Source organism: Cryptotermes secundus, unplaced genomic scaffold, assembly GCF_002891405.2.
Source record: "Cryptotermes secundus unplaced genomic scaffold, Csec_1.0 scaffold2458, whole genome shotgun sequence".
In the NCBI taxonomy this organism is placed as follows: domain Eukaryota; kingdom Metazoa; phylum Arthropoda; class Insecta; order Blattodea; family Kalotermitidae; genus Cryptotermes; species Cryptotermes secundus.
In genome coordinates, this window is record NW_019736442.1 from 612993 (window position 1) to 638726 (window position 25734).

The 25734-nt window shown below is 40.5% G+C and overlaps 1 protein-coding gene across 1 annotated transcript in view; it reads left to right on the forward strand.

Annotated features, from left to right (window-relative positions):
* The first annotated feature begins 251 nt into the window (after positions 1 to 251).
* Positions 252 to 25734, forward strand: part of LOC111869990 (ATPase H(+)-transporting accessory protein 2) — a 39101-nt gene continuing 13618 nt past the window's right edge. Inside the window, exons 1-5 of the mRNA XM_023861898.2 lie at positions 252 to 384; positions 7274 to 7401; positions 18689 to 18916; positions 23556 to 23693; positions 23804 to 23986. Of these exons, the coding sequence (XP_023717666.1) occupies positions 336 to 384; positions 7274 to 7401; positions 18689 to 18916; positions 23556 to 23693; positions 23804 to 23986 (726 nt within the window). The 5' untranslated portion in view covers positions 252 to 335. The remainder of the gene's footprint in view (positions 385 to 7273; positions 7402 to 18688; positions 18917 to 23555; positions 23694 to 23803; positions 23987 to 25734) is intronic.

The window sequence follows — 25734 nt, forward strand, 5'->3', positions numbered from 1 at the left end:
TTCGAACACCACACTAAGTTTTTTCAGTCTCGTTTCGCTAAATGCTTCCTGGTAACGAATTTTAACAATGAGGATTCTTCAGCACCTAACCACCCGTCTGTACGGTCTGTACTTTCCGTCGAATCGCGAAATATATTCTCCACTAAATTGCATTCGTGCGACATCTGTACCGATTTGTGCGCGATATACGATACCACAATGTATCGATTGTTCCCAGGGAATCGACGGAATCGACCACTCGACAGTTCGAATCGATATATATGCGTGAGAATCATATGTGATCATATGATCATACCTTTAGATTAAAGTGATATTGGAAAGTGAATGATATTAGTATGAAAATGTTGAAAATATTCGTATGCTTAGCAGCAGCAATTGTGGCAGGTGAGTGCTCACTCACTTTGCTTCGTGTGAAATATTGTTCATTTCTCTAAGGTGTAGAAATTTGGTACGTCGATATAGGTTACTTCAACTTCAGCTTTACTCTCAAAATATAAATAATTCCAACGTATTTAACCTCGATTTATATCTTTTGACCTGCTTATAAAATATTAATACTTATGGAATTTACATATCGTATTTCTGTGGATGGTTGTTTTGAGTGAAGTTTATAGTTATCTTCAGTTAATTCAAGGGGAGCGATTCTTATCAATGCTACTTACTTAAAGTAGGCCATTGCTATTTATTCGAAGTATTTTTTTTTCTCTGAATTTCATGCTTGAAAAAGTAAAACCATTTGTGTAACGGAAGTCTGCGCCCTTGGAAATTCAAACCTGTACCAGAAGCTGAAGTGACAAAGGTTATGAATTCATTTTCATAAATGAGATGTATGTGTAACCTTGTTATCTGTATATAGGGGCCCAAGCCTAATTTTTTCTACAGTATAAACAAATTTCAGTTTCTTTCTATCATGTATGGAACCATGAAGTTTGGTTTTAATCTCAGAGGCAAGTAGTGAAGGTTAAGGAGTTGTGTGATTGGAAGAAAATATATTGCTCATGGCTATAGATAGGTAGATGCATTTGAGCACTCCTGGTATTCTAGATGTGGAGCAAGTTGTACAGCACATAACATCCTAAGATTAGACCTTAATCCTCTACAGCAGATTTTTTGGTCATTGGAACAGTGAAGCAGACTCTTGTGCATTACTGATCACCTTGACTTGTCAAGTCTCCAGTGCTTTCTGCAGTAAAACTCACTCTTCTATGTCATTTCCAATATATACATGTCCCTGTACACATACATACAACACTCACTCATGGAGCTGAAACCTTCTTGAGAATCCACCAATTGTGCAGCAACTCAAGAACTTCCTACCATTTTATGGAACCCAAAAGTTCATTACCATGTTCACAAGAGTCCTCCGCTGGCCCCTAACCTGAGCCACATGAAGCCAATCCATACCATCCCATCCTGTCTCTCTAAGATTCATTTTAATATTGTCCACTATCCTATGCCTTGGTCTACCGAGAAGTCTCTTTCCACCTGGCTTTCCCACCAATATCCTATATGCATTCATCTTCTCCCCATTCATGCTACATGCCCTGCTCATCTCATCCTCCTTGGTCTGATCATCCTAAATATACTTGGAGAGAGTACAAGTTATAAAGTTCCTCATTATGTAGTTTTCTCCAACCTTCCATCACTTCATCTCTCTTCAGTCCAAATATTCTCCTCAACACCCTGTTCTCAAACACCCTCAGTCTATGTTCCTCCCTTAATGTCAGAGACCAAGTTTCAGAACCATACAGAACCACAGGAAAAATTATAATTTTTTATATTCTGATTTTTCTGTTTTTAGAAAGCAGATGAGAAGACAAAGGTTCTGGACTAATTGGTAGCAAGCATTACCTGAATTCAGTCTTCTCTTAATTTCCTCCTGAATCAGGTTTTGATTTGTTATCGCCATTCCCAAATATCTGAACTGTGCCACATTTTCAAAACATCTGTTAGCTGTCTTTATGTCATGATTTTGCCCTGCATTCTCGTGATGAGACAGCAGTATATACTTAGTTTTCTCTATGTTTACTTCCAGACCAACCACCTTACTAACATCAATTAAAGTTTGTATGTTTTTGTTTATGATATCTATATTATCACCTAGCAGATTCACATCATCAGCATAGACAACAGTTGATGTGTCCCATTTAATTTCACTCCCACCTGGTTTTCCTGGACCTTCCTATTAGCATATTCTAAAGCAAAGTTGAAAAGAAGGACAATAAAACATATCCTTGTTTTAGACCATTCTGAAGAGGGAAATTAAGGGGCAAATGTTTACTATGCGTTTCATTCAAACACATTTTAATCAGCCTAACTAGTTTCATGGGTACCCCAAACTCTTATCAGAATATTGTACAATACTTCCATCCTAACTGAATCAGAGGCTTTCTTGAAGTCTATGCGTAGCTGGTGTATTGTCTCATTGTACTCCAATTTCTTCTTCAGTATCTGACGAATGCAGAAGATCTGATCAGTAGTAGGTCTGTTACATCGAAACTCACACTGATGATCCCCAATAATTTCATCTATATGTGGTCTTAACATTGAGAGAAAAATATTGGATAAAATTTTATATGAAGTTGATAGCAGTGATATCCCCCGATAATTACAATGGTCAGTTTTATCACCCTTCTTGTGATCTGATACAATAATAGATTTCTTCCACTGATCAGGCATTTTTGTTTATTCCAAATAGAAGTAATTAGCTGATGGATCTTAGAACATAATTTTTCACCTCCTGCTTGAACAAGTTCTGCCGGAATTTGATCAGTACCTGCCGATGTATACCTTTTCAATTTTGCAATAGCAATTCCAACCTTAAAAGGCATAAGATCAAGTACTATTGGCTCAGTTTATGTATTTCTATCTGCCTAACATTACTGACCCTATATACATTCAATAACAGAGAAGTAGTCCTTACCCTTCTTCAAAATGGTGTGGGAGTCTGCAAGCAGATCACCATTCTCATCCTTCACTAAGTTACTTCTAGGTTGGTATCCCCTCTAGAAGTCATTTATTCCACTATACAGGTCTGTAATGTTCTTATTCTTACTGTTCATTGCAAGCTCATCAAGTTTGTCTTTCAGATATTCCCTCTTTTTATTCCTGAAATGCCTGCTGGTTTCACGTCCTATATTGTTCAGATTATCCCCATTTAACTCGCTTGGATCCTGTAACCATTGCAGTTTGGCTTGTTTCCTTTGGTCTAATAATTTTGAGCACCCGTCATTGAACTATGGCTTATGCTTCTTCGATTCGTAATAATCTAGACTCTCTTCGGCAGAAATTTTTATATTATCTCTAATAATTTCCCAAGCTGTTTTAATATCAACCGCAGTGTCTAATTTTTCCAAAGCTGTGAACCTATTTGAGATTTCAATGCGATACTGTTCTTTATCCTCTACCTCATTTAATTTCTTGAGACTGAATATGAACTCTGTATGTTGTTTGTTTACGCACTGTGATTCTCTACCTAACTTTTGCCACCATCAGATAGTGGCCGGTATCACAGTCTGCAGCTCTGAATGATCAGATATCAAGTGTACTTGAATGCTGTCTCCTGTCTTCCAAAATATTGTCAGTGTGGTTGTACATCTTCCCATCAAGAGATATCCAAGTAAATTTATGAATGTTACAGTGTGGGAAAATTGTACCTTTGGCAATAAGATTTTCGGATGTGGCAATGTTATACTCTAACTTCATTATCATTACTAATGTCGTGTTAACTCTCATTCCCAGTTGTTGGTTTCAAAATGTCTTCCCTACCTAATTTGGCATTGAAAGCTCCTAACAGAATTTTCATGTGATATGTAGGGAATTTATTAAATGCGTGTTCTAGTTCTTCATAGAACCTGCTCTTCACATCATCAGTCTTGTCTTCTGTTGGGGCGTGAACATTCAGAGAGATGATATCACACCAGCGACTTCTGAGTATTATGTATGACGTCATATCACTAACGAACTCTACCCTCGTAACTGGTGATACGATTCTCTTATGTATGAAAAAACCCATACCTATTACTTGATTTGCATTCCCTTTTCTACATAGAAATGTATATTCACCTGCTCGTTCAGTGCCACCTCCATCCCATCTAACATCTTTTCTCCAACTAAATCTAACTTATATTTTGAGATTTCTTCCACCACTGCCCTGGGTGAACCTGACCTATACATTCTTTTAATAACAAGTACCAAATGTCGTATCCATTTTCTTTTGCCTAGGTCGTTTATCCAAGGAATCTGTCCAAGTCTGAGGCTTCTTCTGATCTTTCATAACAAGCTTATTTTTTACGATGAGTTGTTAGCCCCATGGCCAACCTCCAACCTGGAGGACCACCCCTTGTCAGCTGGCCGCAACTGCTTATTCAATATATTCGCAGCTAGCCTCCATATCAGGTCGCGCCATAGCTCAAGCAGTTAGTCGCTGGCTTCCCACCGCAGCAGCCTGGGTTCAATCCTGAGGTCTGGTCAAATGGGATTTATGGTGGACAAAGTAGCGCTGGGGCGTTTTCTCCAAGCACTTTGGTTTTCCCTGCCAATTTTCATTCCACCAAATTCTCCATCATCATAATCACTTGAGGCAGGCTACAATAGGCCAATCAGTGGTCGCCGTGCCGAGTGAACCAAGTTGGACCCCACCCCCAACTAAGCGAATTTAAAAAAATATATATATATATAATTACCCTTCATGTCTGGAGGTCATCTCCTCCATCCACAACCCAAGGACGTGCCATGCCATGGTGACAAGTGACCCACCTTAACATGGACACATACAACACAAATAAGACAGTAATGCAGTAAACACCTCAGAGATTAATGTATGTAAATTCTTGCAGAGAATTGTAGGAGAATTTATAATCAGACTCCTGAGTACAGTCAATTATTAATTCTTTGAAAATATATAAGTTCTTCAGTAGAGTAGGAAATGTGAGTAAAAATAGAGTTTTTAATGCCAGTTTTTCTATTCATGGATAGGCCTGTGCCTCGTACTAACTATAAATCTGTGTTTGTTTGAAACATTCTCATGTTGTCAGTTATGAACTTCATTATAGCTTGTAAGAATGTAGTGGAAAATGTGTAATTTCTCAAAGAAGTCTCTCACCTCTGACCCTTTTTCTAAGCTCCCATCATGATTCTGGTAAATTTATTTACACAAAGAATGTTTATTATTCAGCTGAGGTGCCCCACAATATTATATTCAATGAGTATTTGGCAAAAAAATTTAGCAGCTGTGTATAATTGATTATTATTTATAAATAGAGTGACCTTATTGTTTTCATGGAAAATGAATGAGCAGCATGTGATCTGTATAAGTGCAAGGAATTATAAAAGGTAACTGTTTTCACATATAATGACCAAAGAAAAATTATTTGCTCAAAGCCCCTCCTGAAACATAAATATTTTGTTTTGTTGATGTGTTAATATTCAACCTTAGTCACATGTCAGTCTGGGCAAAACACAAAGGACTAACCTCAGACAGGGAAACTACAGATTTAACGCTATATTAATTTGACTTCAATCCAGCTTCAGACCACCTTGCAGGTTATATCACTGTCCACTTCTCTGACCTCAGTGACATTCACATTTTGTAACATTTAACTTTCACCTGCAGTTGTAATAGCTCAAGAAGGTTTAATAATTTACTCTCACAGTTTTGGCTTTCCCCCAGTCAGTCTTCTTTGGGATTTCAGTGTGAGATGCATTCTGTAGGACTCACCCATCAGCAGTGGGGGGGGGGGTTACTGTAGTCTATGAAGTGTGTTCCTCGTATAACATTACTTGATACAGGCACCAACATTGCTGTCTGTCAAGGATCAAGAGAATTATCTGCACTGGCTCTGGCCTTCTGCAATGCAGAACTGCCAGACACTCTTGAATGCTGTTTCCTTTCTGACCAACCTGAAAGTGACTATTATCCTGTAAATGTACATATCATACTGCACAGCCTAGAAAAATAAAAGATCAGGAGAGCTTCTTCCAGTCCAGTTTCTTTGACAGTTGTAACTCCATGTGTGAATGTTTTATGGGCACTGTTTCATGAAACACAGTCCCATACATCCCAGGTCACCACCAGACTCAGGGATGTACATATGACATGGTGGATAGATGCCATTTGTGCTCAGAAGTGAGCCTTTTAACATTTTTCCATGCTCATCCTACAAAAGAAAAATCTTAAACATCTTTCAATCATTGCATAGCATTACATACTCTGAGCTAATTGTTCATCATGCGAGGTGCATGTCTCCAGTTTAGCCACACCAACCAAATGTACAAACTGGTCAGCTATGTTGGTACAGTGTAAAAACAACAGAGAACCATACATCTCTCGGTCCCAAAACATTCAGCATTCTCAGGCCTGGGTCTGAAAGCTCCAGGAGTGTACAAGGTCTTAAGCTAATGCAGGCAAATCTACATCAGAGAGAGGCCTTGCAGTAGGAGAATGCGAAGAGTGCTAGAGAGACCTGTGACTCTATTGTCCATAATGTTTGGCAGTGGCTGAACATTCAGTTAGCAGATACAGTTTGGCAACATGATGGTATTAGCAGAGATTCCCCACTACACTAACTGAGTCATCTGTAAAGGAAGATACCAGGTTGGCAATGCAGAATCCACTTACCCCTTGCCAGGGCCACAAACACCTGCCTGCACCAACTCACTAATTTCACCCCCCACCACTGCCACCGCCACTTCTTTCTGTGAGACATCTTAACCCCTTTTTGTATCTTTCCCATTTACATCCCCACCAACATTCGACCCCTTGGAGCCATATTGCCACAGCCTATGCTGTTCATCCCCCACTAAATAACACAAGGGGTTCTTAAAACAGCTGCTTTCTGTGTAGCGATTCCACTGGCTTATACTGGGCTCTCACACCTTTCCCTGTTTGATCTGAGTGAACACCTGCGTATATAATCGGACTGCAGGTTCACCACACTCCAGCTCTGAAGATGGTGGCATTGTGTTACAGAACATTGCCAGTTCCAAAGTGGGATTAACACTAACACTGAATCACCGTGAAACAGTAAATCCTGGTTCATAGGCATACAGCTTGTGGACAGTATAGTCAGAGAGAGCACTTTCTCTTTTTTTTAATCTCTTATTTAACTCACCTTGTAAATAGGTGTAAATAGTCCCAGATGCTGATACAACTGTAAATACACCAACATTATTTCCAAGATGCTATTCACCACACCACCAACTTAACTAGACACTAATCCTTTGGTTTCAGCTGAATAGTGTTTGGGCATGACCCATCAGTTTCATGTTACAGTGTCTGGAGCTGGTGAACTCATTATTCTCCACTCGCCAAGTTCAGTGGAGTTCAGCAGCCAGAAACAAGTAGCTGAGAGCTTAGTGAAGGAGATATTTTCAGTCTGCCTGGGATTCACAGTGACAAAGGTACAGTGCACTGTATTGTTGCAAAGGGTGCTGTAGAGTGAGAAGCTTCATCGCTTGTGGTAGTTATAATGGGCATGACAGAAACATCTTACATAGATATCTGATTGGAAACACAATACATGTATAATACTCTTGCATTAACGGGTGACCCAAGGCACTTGAAAACTTTACAGTCATGTTGTCTGCAGCATTCACACTGACAGCAGCAGGAGTGCATTTGTAAAGACAAAACCCAAAGCCTGATCTTAGAAAATTGTTAGATATTTTCATAGAGTGATTATAGATAGGTTTGGATTGGTAATTAGATTTATTGGACACTTTTACATGACTACACTTTACAGATCACTGCCTCACAAAGACTTGTGTTTTCAGTCATGGTCTTCATTGCGCTGCTTGGTAATGTCTTCCAGCAGTGGACATCCCTCTGCTTCCAGGCTCCTGTCCTCGCAGGCTGGTAGCCATCTCACACCAAGCTCCTACTCTTCCAACTGCCTTCTCAAGACTGTCTCATAATGGCAGTTGGTCCTTGTTATATAGCCCTGGAACGGACTGCATAGGAAACATTTCTTCCATTATTGCATGTTCTCTCATTGCTGGGAAAAGAAGTACATATGCACATAGCTGTTTCCTAGCAATAGCTGTTGTACTTTTCACTGGGTGCATCCTGTTGTGTTATTGTGTTTCCTAGTAAAGAATTGTAGCAGTTGTACTGTTGCCTGTTTACACAGCTGTTAACTTGGCAATGGGTCTGCATGTCACAATATTATTGTATTTTAATATCAAAACCAGAAGCCTTACCTTTTCAGAGTGGAATGAAAGGCCTTTGTAGTAATGACACAGCCAGAAGCCTAACCTTGTGCACCTGTTGTCAGAAAAAAAAGTTAAGGTAAGGATTTGGGCCTTGTTCCTACAAATAAACCTGTAAGGCTGGCAGCACTAATATGGCAGAGAGCATGGCAGTAACTTTTTAAGTTTTGTAGGTCACCTGCCAGTACATAAGTACTGAAAAAAGATTTGAAGATAGAGGATAATACTAAATGGATCTTAGGAAAATATATTGTGAGGATGTGAGCTGCATAGTAGATGCCCAGACGTGTCTGATGGCAATCTTTGGTACTTGCCATATTGAGCCTTCAAGAAAGTGTGTGTCTTATATATTCCATCCATATTGTAATATGCACGATGACTGATCATTTCTTGATGTCTTCCCAGAAAGTCAAAACACCCAAAGCATATCCCAAAGTAAATTTTAAACAAAAAAGAAATTGGCAGCATTGCTCTAATTAGTTGCATCAACCAATGCTAATATTACAAGGGCTGTTCAGATAGTAACCTCCAGTGAGCTGTTAACAAAACAATCACTGAGAAACATAATTTGATTATATACAAAAAATATGTATGTACTTAAGCCTCTTCTCATTGTAGTCACTACCGGGATTGAGGCACATGTTCTACTGTGGAATAAGGTTTTGTATGCATGTGTCATGAAAGTCTGCTGCCTTTGAGCTCAGCCATGTTTTCACACCTACCATCAGCTCCTCATTATTGTTATTTTCAGTGGGCCTGTTGAGTCATTGGCCACACTCTTGGTCAGTGCACACATAAATGTGTGTGCCTCGTCCCAGCATGAAGGATCTGAAGTGTGGCAGTTCTCCTTCCAGCAGCCCACAGAACACCCAACCCAGTTCTTCAGGGATTAATTTTGTTGATCCTCTGTCAGCTTATCTTCAGGATAGTTCTATCTTGATGTTGGTCAGGAACTTGTAGGTCCCTGATCCCTTAGAGTACCTGGGCCTTTTCAAAGCTCTGACTCTTCCTGTATAGGTACTACCCGCAGACTTTGGCCTCATGGAAATCAGGTTTCTCCCACCTTAGGCTTACCCAGGCTCCCCACTTCCTGCCTGGCTTGCCGTTGCTTTTTCCAGCTTCCACCTAGCACGTCCAGACAATTTTGTTTTCACTAGGTGGAGTCTGCCAACTTCTGAGGTGTGTCTCAAAACTTCTCATGTGCAGGTGTGCTAGAACTGCTAGCTTCCTGCAGAGGTACGCCAGAACTGCTGGCTCCTGATATAGAGGTCCTTGATATAACTGCAAGCAGGTGTCTCACTCCTGTTTCATCCCTGCCCTTGGCTGAAAACTCAACCGCAGATTCATGGTTTGCACCAGTAAGCCATGGTGGTGCACCAGAGCTCCCAGTCCCTTGCCGAAGGGTTTCAAGCTGTAGGGATCTCCCCACAAGGGAGTCCCTGTTTGATTTACAGTTTTTAGTACCAGTTTATAGCCTAATTTCATTATTTTAAAGAAATTAAAGTAGGCCTTTGNGGCAATGGCTTGGCAAACACATTCCTGTGGCAGTGTATACATGCAACAGTAGAAGAACTGTTGGACCCAGTGTTTTATATGGAGTCCATGTCATATCAGTTGCTCAATATGTAGTGAAATGAAAGTAGGGGATTACTCCTTCCCAGATCTTTTTGTTTCCTATTGGTATGCTACAGGTGTTGTCTGGTGCCCTGAGGGGATTGTTCATGGCACTGACTTATTTCCACCCCAGTACCACGTAGGCCTTGGCCGAGTACCTCACATCTTATCTTAGGTTGATCATTGCCCTGTTTATCATAATTTCGGATATCTCCCCTCAAGGCAACATTGTTGCCAGGTTTAGCTTTTGGAAGGGTTCTCCAAGTATATTTGTACCAGAATTGGGAGATGGATGAAAAGAATTGTTGCCAAGAATGATAAACCTGAATGTTATCTGGCTTGAATATATAGAAATGGTGGGATGCTGTTATTGTGTAAAGCACTGTTGGACGAAGACATGGAGAGTCATTCATTGACTGAGCTACATTAGCTGTTGCTGAAGTGGCATTTACATGCAGCCCCGATTGTATCCAAACACGCAAAATGTAGGAGATCTGTTAAGTTGTATGTTCAGTTGTTAGTGGAAGGCTGGGCTTTGGCTTCATACTCTGGACCCTCAGGTTTAATCCTGGGTGATTTCATGTGAAGTTTGTGATGGAAGAAGCAGCAATGAAGTGTTTTTTCTCAAAGTTTTTGTCAGTTTCCCCTGTTAATCATTATTCTACCTTGCTCCATACTTGTTTTTCACCATCCCTTATGGTGTGTGGTAGCCCTGACCAGGCAGCACATTGTCATGTCCTTGGTTGTTAAAACTTTGCAGACCGGCAATTTAAATATTTAAATCACCCTGGGGACCGGCATTTTTAAACCTACTACCCTAACTTGTGCACTGTTCATTTTAAAAATTAATATAAAATCTCCTAATTAATTTTATGAGCTAAAATTTTTGGAGAACATTTACCATTGCTCCTAGAAGTGCTTGAGAGTGTGATATTTCTGGAAACATTCCCCTTTGTGCAGTGGCATTACACAGAACTTGCACATGTAGACAGTCATACTCTTTTTGTTGCGTACTGTGCAAACACGGCATCGCCTAGAAGGCTGCTTCCCCTTGGCATGTTCACTCTTCACAATTTTCACGAGGGTATGTTTCTGTGTATCACCCGAGAGTCGCCCAGGGGGCTCAAAATGAGGCCTGCGTGGGGTGGGAGTAGACGGTCCCGGTCGTACTGAGACTGTCTGCCGCTGGTTCTGCCGCCACTGTGTGGTCTGTAGCCCAGGCTTTTGCCACATTCAGCAGAAATGCCTTGTATTTCAATTTTGAATAAGGGTTTTTTGACAACCAAAAATGAATTGAAAATGGCACAATCTGTTGACCAATACTCTTTCAGATTATCCTTCCTTGTAAGATAATTGCAAAAAATTTTCTCATTTCTGCTGAAGTGACATCCACCCACTTCAGCGCCTTATAACTTCTGTCATAATGTTTACGGTGTTGGAGATAGTATCTGTTAGTTTCCTGACATAGCATGTCAAAGAAACTATCTCCAAAAAACAGTTCCGCTACTTCAGACACTTGTGTTGGGTCCGATGGAATTTGCTTCACCCCTGGATTTCCAGTAAACTGTCCCAAAGCAGGCATTTTGTCTACTTTTCCCCATGTGGCTCTCCTCGCAATGTTGCTACCCACACTTTTGTCAGAGCTACTGTCACTTTCACTTTCACTGTCTGTGGCCACAATTTTTTGTTCGCCCCTGCCACACTCACTATCAGATAGTGAGTCGCTATCACTTGCAGACTCACAAGGGATGTCAAATAGCTCATTGAAAAACAAGTCAGATATTTCTTGTTCTCCGAGAAAACACTTGGACCTCAACCTCTTCCGACCTTGATCCATTTTGCACTAGTAACTTCCTGCCAGGTGCATGCAGCTAGAAGATGAACAAAGGCATTTTCTTTTGGAGTGAGAAAGGAAAACAGTGGGGTCATGTTACTGACTACGAAGCAAACATTCAAGAGGTCTGTCATGCACCAGTCATGCGTCTGCCTGGCACCAGTGCAAGGTATAGTGTGTTTCAACATAACGTGTACTTAAGTCATAATAGTATGCCACCAGTCCTCCACATTTAAAAGCGCTGGGCATAAAAATATGCCACCGGTCCGCAAAGTGTTAAGCTGGATTTATATCTCTGACCTAGCGGCCTCCATAGTCTAGATGTAATGTTCCCACCTCATGACTCGTACGCGGGTCCAAATACCCGGCGGAGGTCGTCGAATTTTTAAGGGCGGAAGAATTCAGGGAACAAGTCCTCTGGGAGGGACTTTAAGCTGTGGGTCCCATGTCATAGCTTTATGGCACGTAAAAGAACCTCATATCTCCAAAGGAGGTCACTGAGCCAAATTAACGGACGTTTCCCGCCCAACAGCAGTCTCTAATACCTCTGGTAGATGGGGGAAGCATTATAGATACCTCTCAGCTAGTAGAGCCGGTCTCGCTGGCTGGGCGGGACTGATGGTAAGCACCAGTACCGGTAGGATATAGAGACTGGTAGAAATCATAGAGGGAAGCACAATGGACCAATACAGGTCTCAGTGCATGGGGAAACCCACCCTCTCCAATAACTAACTAACTATATCTCTGACCTGGCATTTGGCTGGTTACAAAATAAGAAAGCTATGTCTCTTCTGTTATCAGAGACTGCTTATTCTTGACCCTCTGTGGTCGCAATAGGAAGAAGGGGGATGCTTAGTTCCCAGGAGGCACTAGCTTCTGTGACACATGAGCATTCCTGCACCATTGAACTCCAGTAAAGGTGTCTTCCATAGAACCAAAGTACTTCTTTAATCCAGATGCTCATTAGAGACATCTGTTATGTGAAATTCTCCTGCTGGAGGGGACATCAGGTTTCTCAGTAAATGTAACAGAGTCATGTCACAAGGTTGAAAACACGTGAAGCCATGAGAATGGTATGAGGAGACATGATTTCTATAGTTTTATGCCTCCTGTAGTCCAGAGATGTCAGTGCTGTGTAATTATTGAACCATCGATGATGGGCTGCATTCATTATTCAATCAGAACAGATTTTATTTCCATGGAAAGAAGACCTTGAAAAGATAATAGTTGCTCAGCTAATTAACATATTCACATCCAAAGGAGATACATGAGTTGTTAAACTGGTCCCTCTTGGCAAGGGGATATGTTCTCTCATCATAGTGTTTCATGAAGTTGCAATTGTGTTCTTTACTGTGCCACAGTCTTCTATGATACTTTTATTTTTTAGAGATACCTGTTTGAAACAATTCTAACCAGTAGTGATAGTATTGTAATTAAGAGTCTGTTAAATTTTGCTAAGAATCTTCTAATGATGCAGGCATTGCCTAGGAGGATGTTCCATAATGTGACTGGGTTACATAACTCCCCTTCTAGGGAATACAAGCATTTGTTAACAGAATTTGATTTGTTTCATTTTGGTCCGTCACACTAACAGTTACAATTACAAAAGACAAGTCCGTCCAATGTGCCTCCTATGTAACTTGGTTAGGGAGATTCTTAATATTGTCCGTTATGATTTCTTGGGCCGCTGTGCACAACATCGGCCACCTTGAAGAGAGACGACAGGGGTTATTGACACAAACTGTATGGTTTATGTATTTTAATTTTTAACAAAGTTTTTAAAACTTTAAGACAACTTTAAATATTTCTATAACCAGAAAGGCTGCCGTGAGTGATAGATGGAACATTGTATACTTGGACATTACATGTATATTTGATATGACAACTGTTGTAATACTGGTTTCTAAAAAGTGTTTGGTGCCTCTGAAGATGATCCAAATGGATCGAAACATGTAAGGCTAGTGAATCACCAAGTGAGAAAACTGAAATAGTCACATTGGACGGACTTGTCTTTTGTAATTGTATTTGTTAACAGTTTTCACAAGATTCTGCCATTTTACAGTCCTAAGTCAGATTAACCCAATCTGCAGTTTCATACCCTATTTCTTCAAATGTTAATGTTGTTCATTTTATTATACTTGTATATTATTAATACATATAATGGGAAGTCATAATGTTTTAATTATCACCATGAGAAAATCATAATTCCAAAATATTGTTCTATATAGGAGATAGCCCGTTTCCTGAGCTTGCCAAACAGTCGAATTTGCCCATGCCAAGTGGACAGAGGGAGCCACCGGAAGAGGCAGAAGCAAAATGATGACGTTGGTTGAGAAAGTGGAGGCTCGTTCTGTGATATGGTTCCTGCATTTGCAAGGGAAGTCTGCCAGGGAGATCTTCGAACAAATGACCTCTGTGTATCAAGAAGGTGTACCATCATATGACACAGTGGTCAGGTGGAAGAGGCACTTTCATTGTGGACAGACAAACCTCAAAGATGAACCCCGAAGTGGAAGACCACATCTCGCTGAGGAGCCAGGAATTGTGGCACAGGTGGAAGCTTTGATCCTATCCGATAGGCACATAACTATCAAAGCTATTGTTCATGAGGTCTGCATTAGCCATGGATTGGTTTTCAATATCATCCATGATGAGTTACACATGACAAAGGTCACTGTGCATTGGGTGCCACGTTTGTTGACACCAGTTCAAAAACAGCAATGGACGAATGTGGCAAAGAAACTTTTGCAGTTGTGTCAAGACAAAAAGGTGGAATCTTTCGACCACCTGATCATGATGAATCAATGAATGTTGGATTTATCATTATGACCCTGAAACAAAGGAAATGAGCAAGCGGTGGAAACATGCAGACTCATCGCCACCAAGGAGGCCATATCCCAGCCATCGTCAGGAAAAGTGATGTTGAGCATGTTCTGGGATTGGCAGGGTGTCATGATGACCAACTACACGCAAAAGGACACCATCACTGGCGAGTACAACCAGAACCTTCTGAGAAAATTATGGGAGGAAATCAAGAGAAAGTGACGCGGAATCCTGGGAAAAGGTGTGCGACTTCTCCCCCATCCACCACATTCACCAGACCTGGCACCAAGCAACTTCTTCCTCTTCCCCTGGCTAAAGAAGCCTGTTACGGACCGATTTTGAGATTGGAAATTTAAGGCATTACCAAAATGTTCGAGACTTGTGAAAAGTGTTTTACAGCCATTACATTAGTATGTCAACACCTTGACAGGCAACTAGGTTAAGAATGTAGATGATCAGCATTTATGCGTAATCACATAAGTAAGAAGCTCTGCTAACGGGGCCACTGGAGATGGTAATATTATTATTTACGCAGTGATGAGATACCATGGGCCCACCCACAACCACACGGAATAGCCAATTAGAATATAACTTTGGAAATTGAGGACAACAAGGGGAGTTAACTTCCCTCTTTCGTCCACAGCCAATTCAGCAAGTTAAAAGATATAAATTACTGAATTTAGGAGACTTGTGATCTGATCCAAAAACATAATATTGAGTTGTCAGCCGGAGGCTCTCTTCAATATGGGCCTTACGAGCGGAGGCAGTGGGCCTGCATCTTTTTATTCCAAGTAAGTCACATTTACTCATATAAGCCATGTTGTTAAATATTATGGTTGATAAAAGTGTGTGGAAAATAACGAAAGCTAACTCCAGTGTGCTCGGCGAGCCCTTAGGGGAGAGTAATAATTATGTAACAAGTAATTGCCTAGGGAGATAGTCCAGCAATATGTCTGTGTTATGGTGTATGTGTCAAGATTACTGGTAGTGTGTAGTGATAAATATAGTATGTGGGCTTTTAATATGTATAACTAAGGGTAAATTATGTTAAGGGAAAACAGGAGGAAGTGTAGGAAGAAGTAAAGACCCTATGTAGACCCGACTGTAGGTCGGTCTTGTTAATATTGTAAATAATGTAAATAAGAGTGTAAATAGACAGGGTAGTTAGAGCAGGATGTACAGGGATTGTGATTGACCCCATAATCACCCTTCCACGACCGATCCCGAGGATCCTGCCAAAACAAAAGGCAGCAGCAGCCAAATGCTTAAGGGGAGGTACTAGGAATGAACAGGGATAGGCACCTGCCACGAAGGCAGCGTTTAGTAGCCTTGGTATCAACGCCCCCTTAAGAATAATAATACTGTAATACGTTGCAACCTGCAGACTATATGAAGAGTTGTCAGGAGAGAGCTATGACTATATGTCAGGGGGTAGTTCCCACCCTAGAGATGACAGACGATAGGTAGAGGCGGGTCAGACCTGACACGCCCGCTCTACGCCAATAATAAGAGGTGACAGTGATGAAAGGGCCAGCCCACAGAGGACGCTCGACTACCGCGCTACCGGCCCTTAGTACCTTAATCACCTCTCTTAGAACATAAAATAGATGGTGGCAGCTTTAAGTAAGGAAGGAAGCCCAGAAACAGGAGTAGCCTAGCTGAGGGTAAGCCAGGATTATTGTGTTAACTCCTTACAGCGTAAGCTGTGGTGGCAAGGAGAGGTACCTCCACGCCCCCCTGCCACCGCGGCGTTACAAGTGGTGGCAGCGGTGGGATACCTCCACGCCCCCTGCCACCACGGCGTTACAAAGCCACTTCATGCTAAGCAATTCCAAGACAATGATGTTATCATTTCTGCAGTGGAGGACTTCCCAAACATTCAAAATGAGACCTTCTATGATCAAGGTATCCAGCAGCTAATTCATCGGGGAAAATGTGTGGCCTTGCAGGGGCTATATGTAGAGGACTAACTCACATACAGTTTCTTGCACCCGTGTCTCTGTTTCTTCTGGGTGATAATTAAAATTTTATGACTTCCTGCACATATTAATATAATTTATCCTAATATTATACTGTCCACTAAGCGTACATCTTCCAAGTGGTCTGTTTCCTGTACTGTGTAGGCCTACAGGGTGTCACTGCCCATTAGTTTCTGACCACACTGTGTGGCATGTGTCTTCCACCTGCTGTCACAATAGTTTGACCATACTTAGAGCAGGCTGGCGACCCCATTCTCTCATTTTAACCTCACTTGACTTAGCACAAGCACTAACACTTGACTGTGTCTGGGATCAGGAGGATCATCTGTTCTGGATGTGGACTAATTCAGTTCAGGCCTGTTTTTATCTGTCATGCATGCTCCATACCTATCTTATCCTAAATGATCTGATCATTCTACTGATATCTTGCAAATACTGCAAGCTCCCCATTGTACCATTCCATCCTTCCCCGTATTACTTGTACTTCCTCACTTACAGGCCCAGATCTTCTCATCAACACCTTGTCTTCCCTTAAATCCAGTGTACACAGTGCTAACTCTGCTACAGGTTGACTCTAGCATGAGATGTCATACAGTGCTAGCTTTCCATTTCTAAGTTGCAGCTTGAACTGAAAGGTTTACACATGTTTGTAATTTCTTGCAGGTTGTGAGTTTTAACTTGGTCAAACTATGAGCTGTCATTATTTCAGTACAGTACTTTCTTTAATGAATTCAGTTTTGTATAATTTTTAAATTTATATTTTTAATTTGTAAAAGTTTCTTTGTCTTCCATTTGCAATTTACATAAGACTGTCTTGGAAGCTCTTTGTATCCACTGTTGCAACCATCAGTCATCTCTCTTTTATCTCATCAGTTCTTTCCTCAACTGATAATCATCCATGTCCCTCAAATAACTGTGACACTCTGTCTCATGGACTCACTCCTTTTGAATACTAGAGCCGAACTATGTGTGCCTCTCATCAGATGCTACTTCTAGAATCAGATTGTCGCTAAATTTTAACATGACATGAGGTAAAGGTAAAGTTGTCCCTGTACTTAATTAATTAAGCACCATGCCTTGAAGAAGTGTGGGGGAGTTGAGGTATAACTCCAGTATTCTTGATCTCAGCACTAGATGGAGGTAAATGTTCAGCTTCATGCCCTCGTTGCTTTAACCCCAGGGAAAGGGACCTTGCTACGCATTGTATAGGAGGCTGAGTGGACCTCAGAGATGGTCTGGATGTTACAGAGAGGAGAAAAATGTCTTGCCCCTTCCAGAAATTGAAGCCCAGTCGTCCAGCCCATAGCCCATCGCTATACTGACTGAGCTATATGAGCTCATGACATCACATTCAATTAATAAGATGAGAACTGGCACCAAATATACTGAGCTTTAGAGTGAGAAACCAAATTACACACTCATACAAGAAATGGATAAGATATAGTTTTGTATATTTTAACCTTTATGTATTTTGGTGGAAATGAAGAAGAGAGAGTAAAGAATTCTGAACTGAGTGGTAGCAAATATTCCCCAAATTTTGTCTGATCTGTAGTTTTCATTTGCTGCTGTTTTTCCCCTTGATGTTTTAACTTTATCACATTCTCTCCATCTTATTATGTGTATTGTTTTTGCATATCAATTAATTACATTTGTGACATGAACGGCCGTGGGGATTCGTTGTGCTGACCACGCGACTCCCTCTATCTGCTAAAGTTGGCACTGACTTCGCTGACAAGCAGCAGTCACTCAGTCAGAATAGTTTGCTTGTGGACTAAAACCATGGAGTTTTTTTTTTTTTTGTGACGTGATCAGACTTCTTTATTTCAGTTAATGTTTCAACCTGTCAGAACTTTCTATCCCTTAGACTTAACACAAAGTGTGTGTTCACAAGGTTATGGGGGAGGAAGAAATGCTGCGAATGAGAAAATCCAAAATCACCAGAATCTTCTGTTTTATTTTAGTACACAAAACAAAGCGGGTAAAAAGATCTTACATAAAGAATTGTTATGGAGAATAAAGGGGAATCACCATTCTTGCTAGAAATGTGTCATCAGTAACGTTATAATGGTTACTCTTTTCCAGCCACTCTGTTTTGCCATGGGTTAGGCAATAGAACTGTCTTTCTCTGTCTGTCATTGTAGAGTAAATGTATCCTGGCTTTCCCTTCCACTCACTAGACTGTAATGAAGTTTCCCATTGATGTTCATCTTATGTAGTGCTTATGTTTCAGCATAGTGACTGGCCAGGATTATCTGTGTCAAATCCTTTCTCCTTTGCTGAAGCAGCAGTTGTGGTGGTAGTTGATGGGGTGTCCAGCCTCGGATTGAAGGAGGGTCACCACTATCCACTCATCACAGATGAGGATGAATCTGTGATCTGGCAGTCTATGCATGATCGTATCTTGAGCCGTTACCCAGGCCAGAATGCCACGTTACTGAGGATGGATCTTGCAGAGGAGGTGGGGCATGCACATGTTTATTGACAACTTAATACTACTCTTTAAGTGTTTTACTATATACATACTGACCTCTCATTGGAGTATTGTATCCTTTGAAAAATGATGTGTTCTGATATGTGGTACCATGTAAATCTTGTGTGAACTGATGTTTCGGAGGAATGTATTGTCTCCATCTTCATGGTAGAAATGTCATTTCACACAAGATCTACACAGCACTACATCCAAGAAAACGGCATTCTTCGTAGTCACCACTGTGAAAACCTCAAATCTTACATTGTTTTCTTTAATCACATAAGTAGGTGTGAATTTCTGCAGATGTATCACTTTTCATGTTGTCTCCCTCATGTCTTATGGCATGGCAGAAAGCAGTATCCTTCCTAGAAGGGGATAACATGTTAAGCTTTTACATTACTGTGTTTGGAAGATCTGAGGTTCTCACAGCAGTGACTTTGGAGGTCTTCTGGGGCAGATCTGGTAGATTGTAACTGTTGTTTCAGGGGAAAATGCCACAGTCAAGTTTAGGGTAGAACTGTAAGCTGAGCATATAAGAGAATGATACCAATGTAGAGAGGGAGAACCGCTTCCCATTACATCTGCATTCAGTGTATCTGTTCCTTTTTAATTTGACTGTCTCCTTTTGGTGTACTTGCTGCCCCCTGGTTCTGGTCCTGTGTATCTGAACTGTCCCCCCCCTCATGCTTGGCTTACTTTTCTACCCTAAATGTGGAGACATGATGTTCCTGTGAAACATCAGAAACTACCAGATTCTACAGCATCACATCTCAGAAAATACTTATCTTCATGCTAGGTTTCTATCAACCAGAACTGATGAACCAAAATGCCATCACATCTATTATTTGGTTGTGATGTGGTGTCTTTCCATCTCCTTGCAGTCTAATGGGGTGCAGTTCATGCATCACCCACTCTGTAGACAAACTTTATGCTTCTGTCATTTGCGTGTCCCGCCTTTCAGTGTGGAAACTTTGGCTATGTTATTTTTATGATGCCTTCAGTTTTTCGGCTATATAGCCATAAGTTTTACACTACAAACATGTTTTTAGTTGTGAGTTGAAGGTCATGTGATACTGTTGCTAAAAATCTGCAATGCTGAATGTAATTTCTGAAAGTAGATTTGAGCTTGAGAGATTATTCATGAAGTTCTGAAATGGTGCTCTTGGTGAGAATAAAAGCAGTTTTATAATAAATAACTTCTTAATTTATTTTTAAAAACCTTAAATTGTTCTGTATTTTTTAGTTTGAAGGGTAAGTTGTTATGTATTTTTATTCCCATGTTAATTGTAATTTTTTGGCAAGAAACAGTGTTGCATAATTGAACATACAAATCATGTTTCCCTTCTATGTTATACTTATAAATATTGGAATATTGAGTCATATGGATCTTATTCTTTTTATATAACACAAGATCTCAAATATGTATAATGAAGTTACAGTTAAAATCTTAAAATCACCAAACAGACTTCTACAAGAGACCCTGTTATTGACTCCTTTAATAAGTCTTTGACCTTTTTTCTGTATTTAAATACTGCATCACTGCCCCTTACTCCCCTCCCCCAAATATAATACCATAGAGTAGATTCAAATTTTGTAAAATAAACATTTCATAATACAGGTATACTTACTTAAGTCACATAAGGATTTAACCAAAAAAAGAGCTTTGTTTTAACACATTGCGGACCAGTGGTTTAAACATTTAAATCACCCTGGGGACCGGCGTTTTTAAACCTACTACCCTAACTTGTGCACTGTTCACTTTAAAAATTAATATAAAATCTCCTAATTAATTTTATGAACTGAAATTTTTGGAGAACACTTACCAGAGCTCCTAGAAGTGCTTGCGCATGTGATATCTCTGGAAACATTCCCCTTTGTGAAGAGGCATTACGCAGAAGTTGCACATGTAGGCAGTTCTACTCTTCTTCTTGTGCTCTGCGCACACACGGCACTGCCTAGAAGGGTGTTTCTTCTTGCAATATTCACTCTTCACAATTTTCACGAGAATATGTTTCCGCATATCACCCGAGAGTCGGCCAGGGGGGTCTACTTGAGGCCTCTGGCGGGTGCGAACAGATGGCCCCGGCTGCACTACGTCTGTGTCTGACGCAGGTACTGCCGCCACCGTGACGTCAGTAGCCCAAGCTTTTGCCAGTTTCAACAGAAATGCTTTGTATTTCAAAGTAGAATTTCTGTTCACCTTTTTGAAAACCGTAAATGAATTGAAAATTGCACAGTTTATAAGCTACAGTGCAACTTTCTTCGTCCATTTTACTGTTTTCCTAGGAAGGGAATAATAGGCCAAGAACTGGTCGGCCCTATCAACTCCTTTCATGAACATATTATACTCGGAAATACAAAGAGGCTTCTTTACTTGCCCATGTCGTCTTTGAACATCGACCATGCTCGAATTGTGAATAGTGGAAACCATATTCACAATGCGAGTATCCCTCCAGGACTGAAGAAGAATGTCCCCCTTCCGTCAAAGAAACTATCTCCAAAAAACAGTGACGCAACTTCAGACACGTCCGTTGGGTCCGATGGCATCTGCTTCACCCCCGGATCACTAGTAAACTTTCCCAAAGTGGGGGCCGGTGCGTAAGGCAGACAATCTTGCACCCATCTTTGAGCTGATTGTCTAGATATTGTGGGACCCTCAGCGTCCCACAACCTTATAGGCCTTCATGGCCTGTTACAAGGATAGCTTTACTTTTTTTTTTTTTTTTTTTTTTTTTTTTTTTTTTTTTTTTACTTGAGGTATTTGGTTAAAAAGGAACTGTGTGCTCTATTTACATCTGTTTGTAAGTAAACGTCTTCCCATATTTCATTTTTAACTGATTGTTAAATATACATATATATTTCTTTTTGAAAAGACTCTTCTTACAGTTTTCCCTGAATGAACCAAGGGGCATTTAACAGCTGTGTCCATAACTTGGGCAAAATGGTCTGAATACTCTCTAGTTCAACTACCTTTATTGTGGTGCGATAAAATATCTTATTTCTAATCATTACATCAATTAAGAGCTTGAGTTTGTTGTAACTCTCATTGGACATGCAATATTTAATAAACTGTTTGACAACAACAAACTTAGTAAAGCTCTTTGATGAATAATTTCATCTAATAGGTTATATTCCGTGATCCACATATCGCCAAAAATCGTCCCCTTTTCATTACCTTTCTTATAATTTCATCCAATATTCCTAGAAATATTTTTACATCACTGTGAGGAGATGTATATATACAAATTACTATAATTTTAAAATCAACAAATTCGGTAGCAGATATTTCAATTTCTTTATCTCTTCCTAAATTCTTTAAAAAGGTTATCTCCCTAACATTTATTATATTAGAAACAAATTTACATGAACCTCTATGCTTATCTTTACCCCTGCAGAAACTGTCTGCCAGTTTATAATGTTCAGTATTTATATGAAAAAGTTGATCCTTGTGTAGCCAGTATATAGAAAAGCATAAAATATATGGCTTTGATAACCATGACCTGAGCAATGCATTTAACTCCAATAATTTATTTCCCAAACTTTGAACATTATGATATAGAATACTCAAATACTGTGTTTTTTCCTCTACTTGGAGGAAAGACGGTTTCTTGTGGGGAATTTACTGTAAAGAATCCTTACTTCTTTTTAAGGGTTGATGTCTAGTTCTCTCAGACAGTAAGCCAGCCTTTTCCTGTTTCATTGAGTCATCTTCACTATTCATACCATCTTGTATACCTTACTTATTTACACAAATACTCTCCTGAAGCTCCCGAACTTCCTACACATGATTATTCCCATTTAACTTATTGATTACATCACACCTAATCACAAGTGAGGTGAGGATCAGAATTAGTTACACACAGAAAGTATTGGAGGCAAACTTCCCCTTTGGGGTATGGTTAAAATAACCCCCTAACAAAGTTCAGGTTTGGATATAAAAATTTAAGGCAATTAACACATTCACCCCCACATCCAACCAGCATTTGAATAAATTTTAGCAAGTGTATATTGCCGTATTCCACTTAGGTTGGACAGCAGCATATGCAGACAGATTCCTATCTTGTCATACTTCACGAGTGAAGTATTTCTGGATTTTACTGGTCAATGAATGCATCAAAAGTACCCTGACATTTAAAAACCCTGGGCTGGGCATAAAAATTACCCACTGAGAGTCTAGTAGCAAATGTGTTAAACATCAATGAAGGTTCATGCCCTTGCTGCTTTACATCTAGGGAAGAAGCCCCTGGTTTGACTTAGAGAGGGTACTGTGTGGGCTACAAATCCAGGCTGGACACTGGAGAAGAGATAAATCTCTTGTTCCTTCCATTTCCTCAGTTATTCAGCCTGTAGCTTGGTCAGCATACTGACTGAGGGACTCTTGCCTGTATTGCGTTATATTCACATGTTTTACAGATATAGTGATTTACATCATAATCATCTACAAAATCATTCTTTGATCTTTTGTTATGGTGCTCATATCCATGTCCTATGTTAATGCAATTTTTCCTGAATATGACTGAAAATTAGGATTCATTCATACACTGAAATCCCTGTTGTGTTATATGAATAGTGTATCATTATTCTTTGTTGTTTAATGTAGGTAATATTTGGTTGTATTTTTCCATAGGGAAAGCCATATCATAGTTTGTTTGGTGATTCTGAGGGTACCCACACAAACTGGACTGTCAGCTACTTGGACCCAACTGTGTCCGAAGATAAACAGTTCCTTGATGAAATGAGGGTACTCAGCAACATTTCAAAATTGGTAAGAAGGGTCAGTGATTTAGGAGCCTGAGGCTTGTTATGAAGGAAGATGCTTAATTGATCAAGGAATACAGAACATTTGTTGACAACAGTGCTGTATTGGCTTCTTAGGTGGAGTCTGGACTTGTATACAGGGATGGCGTGCCTGATGTCTACTGGAAAGTGGTGCGCTCATTGCACCCTGTCATTGATTTACATGGTCCTGATTCTGGGGCTGCCAAAGAAGCGAAGCAAATTCTCCAAAATGTGATACACATCATCAAGAAAGCTTATGTTGCTGCCTACCAGAGCCGGGTCAGTATTTTGACTTGTAGCAGTTCCTTCCCATGCGCCTATATGGAGATGCATGTAGAGTGTATTGCGAGCCATGTATGTGTGTTGCCAGAATCAGCCAGCCAGTTTTCATGACATTTGGTGCAAAGATCGTGTAGTCTTATGAAAAAGTTAAATATTTCCATCCAGTGTGACTGGTTATAAATATTTCAATTATTCATGCCCTTACATGTTTCGGTCTTCAGAGACCATCTTCAGAGGGACACCTTTACATCAATACAGTTAGAAGCCACTATTACAGTACATGTTCTAAAAGTTAAAATATATACATACAATATAAATAATATACAATTGAGTGTAAAATCTAAAATCTCTACAACTACAGCAGCTGTTCCAGTATATTAAAATATTTATAGTTAGTTTGATAATATTATTAGAATTTGTAAACCAAGCTGGTTCTTATCAAACTAACTATAAATATGTTAATATTGTCATGTGGATGGCGCAACAGGAAGTAGGGGTCACGTGAACTCTGTGGTCTCGCAAGTGACGTCACATACCCCCACTCCTTCCATCATTACACCGCACTTGGTAAACACCCCTCCCCCACGGTGACGTAACAGGACTTCCCACTGTGACATAGTAGGGAACACCGCAGTTACTACGCAGCAATAAACAACTCTCGGCAGCGTTCGCAAGCAACGCCTGTAAAGATGGCATTTACGCAACAGTGAAGAGATCACGTAACTGTTTTCTGTGTTGTCAGTTCGAAAGCTATGTAACGAGGAGAACAGGTAACCAGTCAGATGGAGTCTAGCGTTCACCAGAGTGAAAGGAAGCAGAAGACGTAATTGTGATACTGTACATGGCAGTAGTGGTGTAATTGTGAGAGTGAGTGTTCAATAAATTCGCTACATTCGATACTGCGTGAAGTTATTTGTCGCACATTATACACCCAACATGTGACAGTTTGGTGTCAGAATTGGTTTACAAACTTGAACACACCTCAACTAATAATCGAATTTATGAGTACATTGAGTGTTATCCTGCAAAAAGAAAATGGACACACAGCAGATGATGGAGATGGAAAAATTGTTTGAGCGCCTAGTGGTGAAAATGAATGCTGATAGAAAGACTGACAAAGAGGAAATACTGAAAAATATGGATGAATACCAGGCTAAGACAGACGCCATTTTGCTGGCCATGCAAATGATGGAAACCAGCCACAGGGAAATAGTGGCCGAAATCAAACCCAAAATGGACGTAAAGACGATGGCCTGCCAAGAGATGGAGGAACCTCTAGAAGAAAAAGAGCAAACCTCAGTGGACAGGAAAACTGAGGTGGCCCAACAACGAGAGGTCCCCATAGAAGACACCACAGTGATGCCGGTTGGAGAACTGAAGAAGAAAAGGCGTAAGGACTGAAACCTGGCCGCGGATCACCGCCGCCAGATGAATGAACGGACCCAGTGTGAGGATGGGTGCTGAAGAAAAGGACTGGCCATCGCCAGGAGAGAGACGAGCCGCCATGTGAAAATGACACAGCAGACTAAGAAAAACGACAAGAAGATGCCCCACCGTGCAACAGTGACACGACTCAAAAAAGACATCCTCAGGGTGAACAAGACCCAGGAAAAGTGTCGACCACGGAAAGAAGTGGCCGCTGAGAGAATCAGGATGACCCGCCACGCAGGAGTGGCATGGCATAGGAGACACAAGGACAGGGACAATGCTGCAGCAAGATCCCAGAAAAGGCAAGAGCTCCAGAA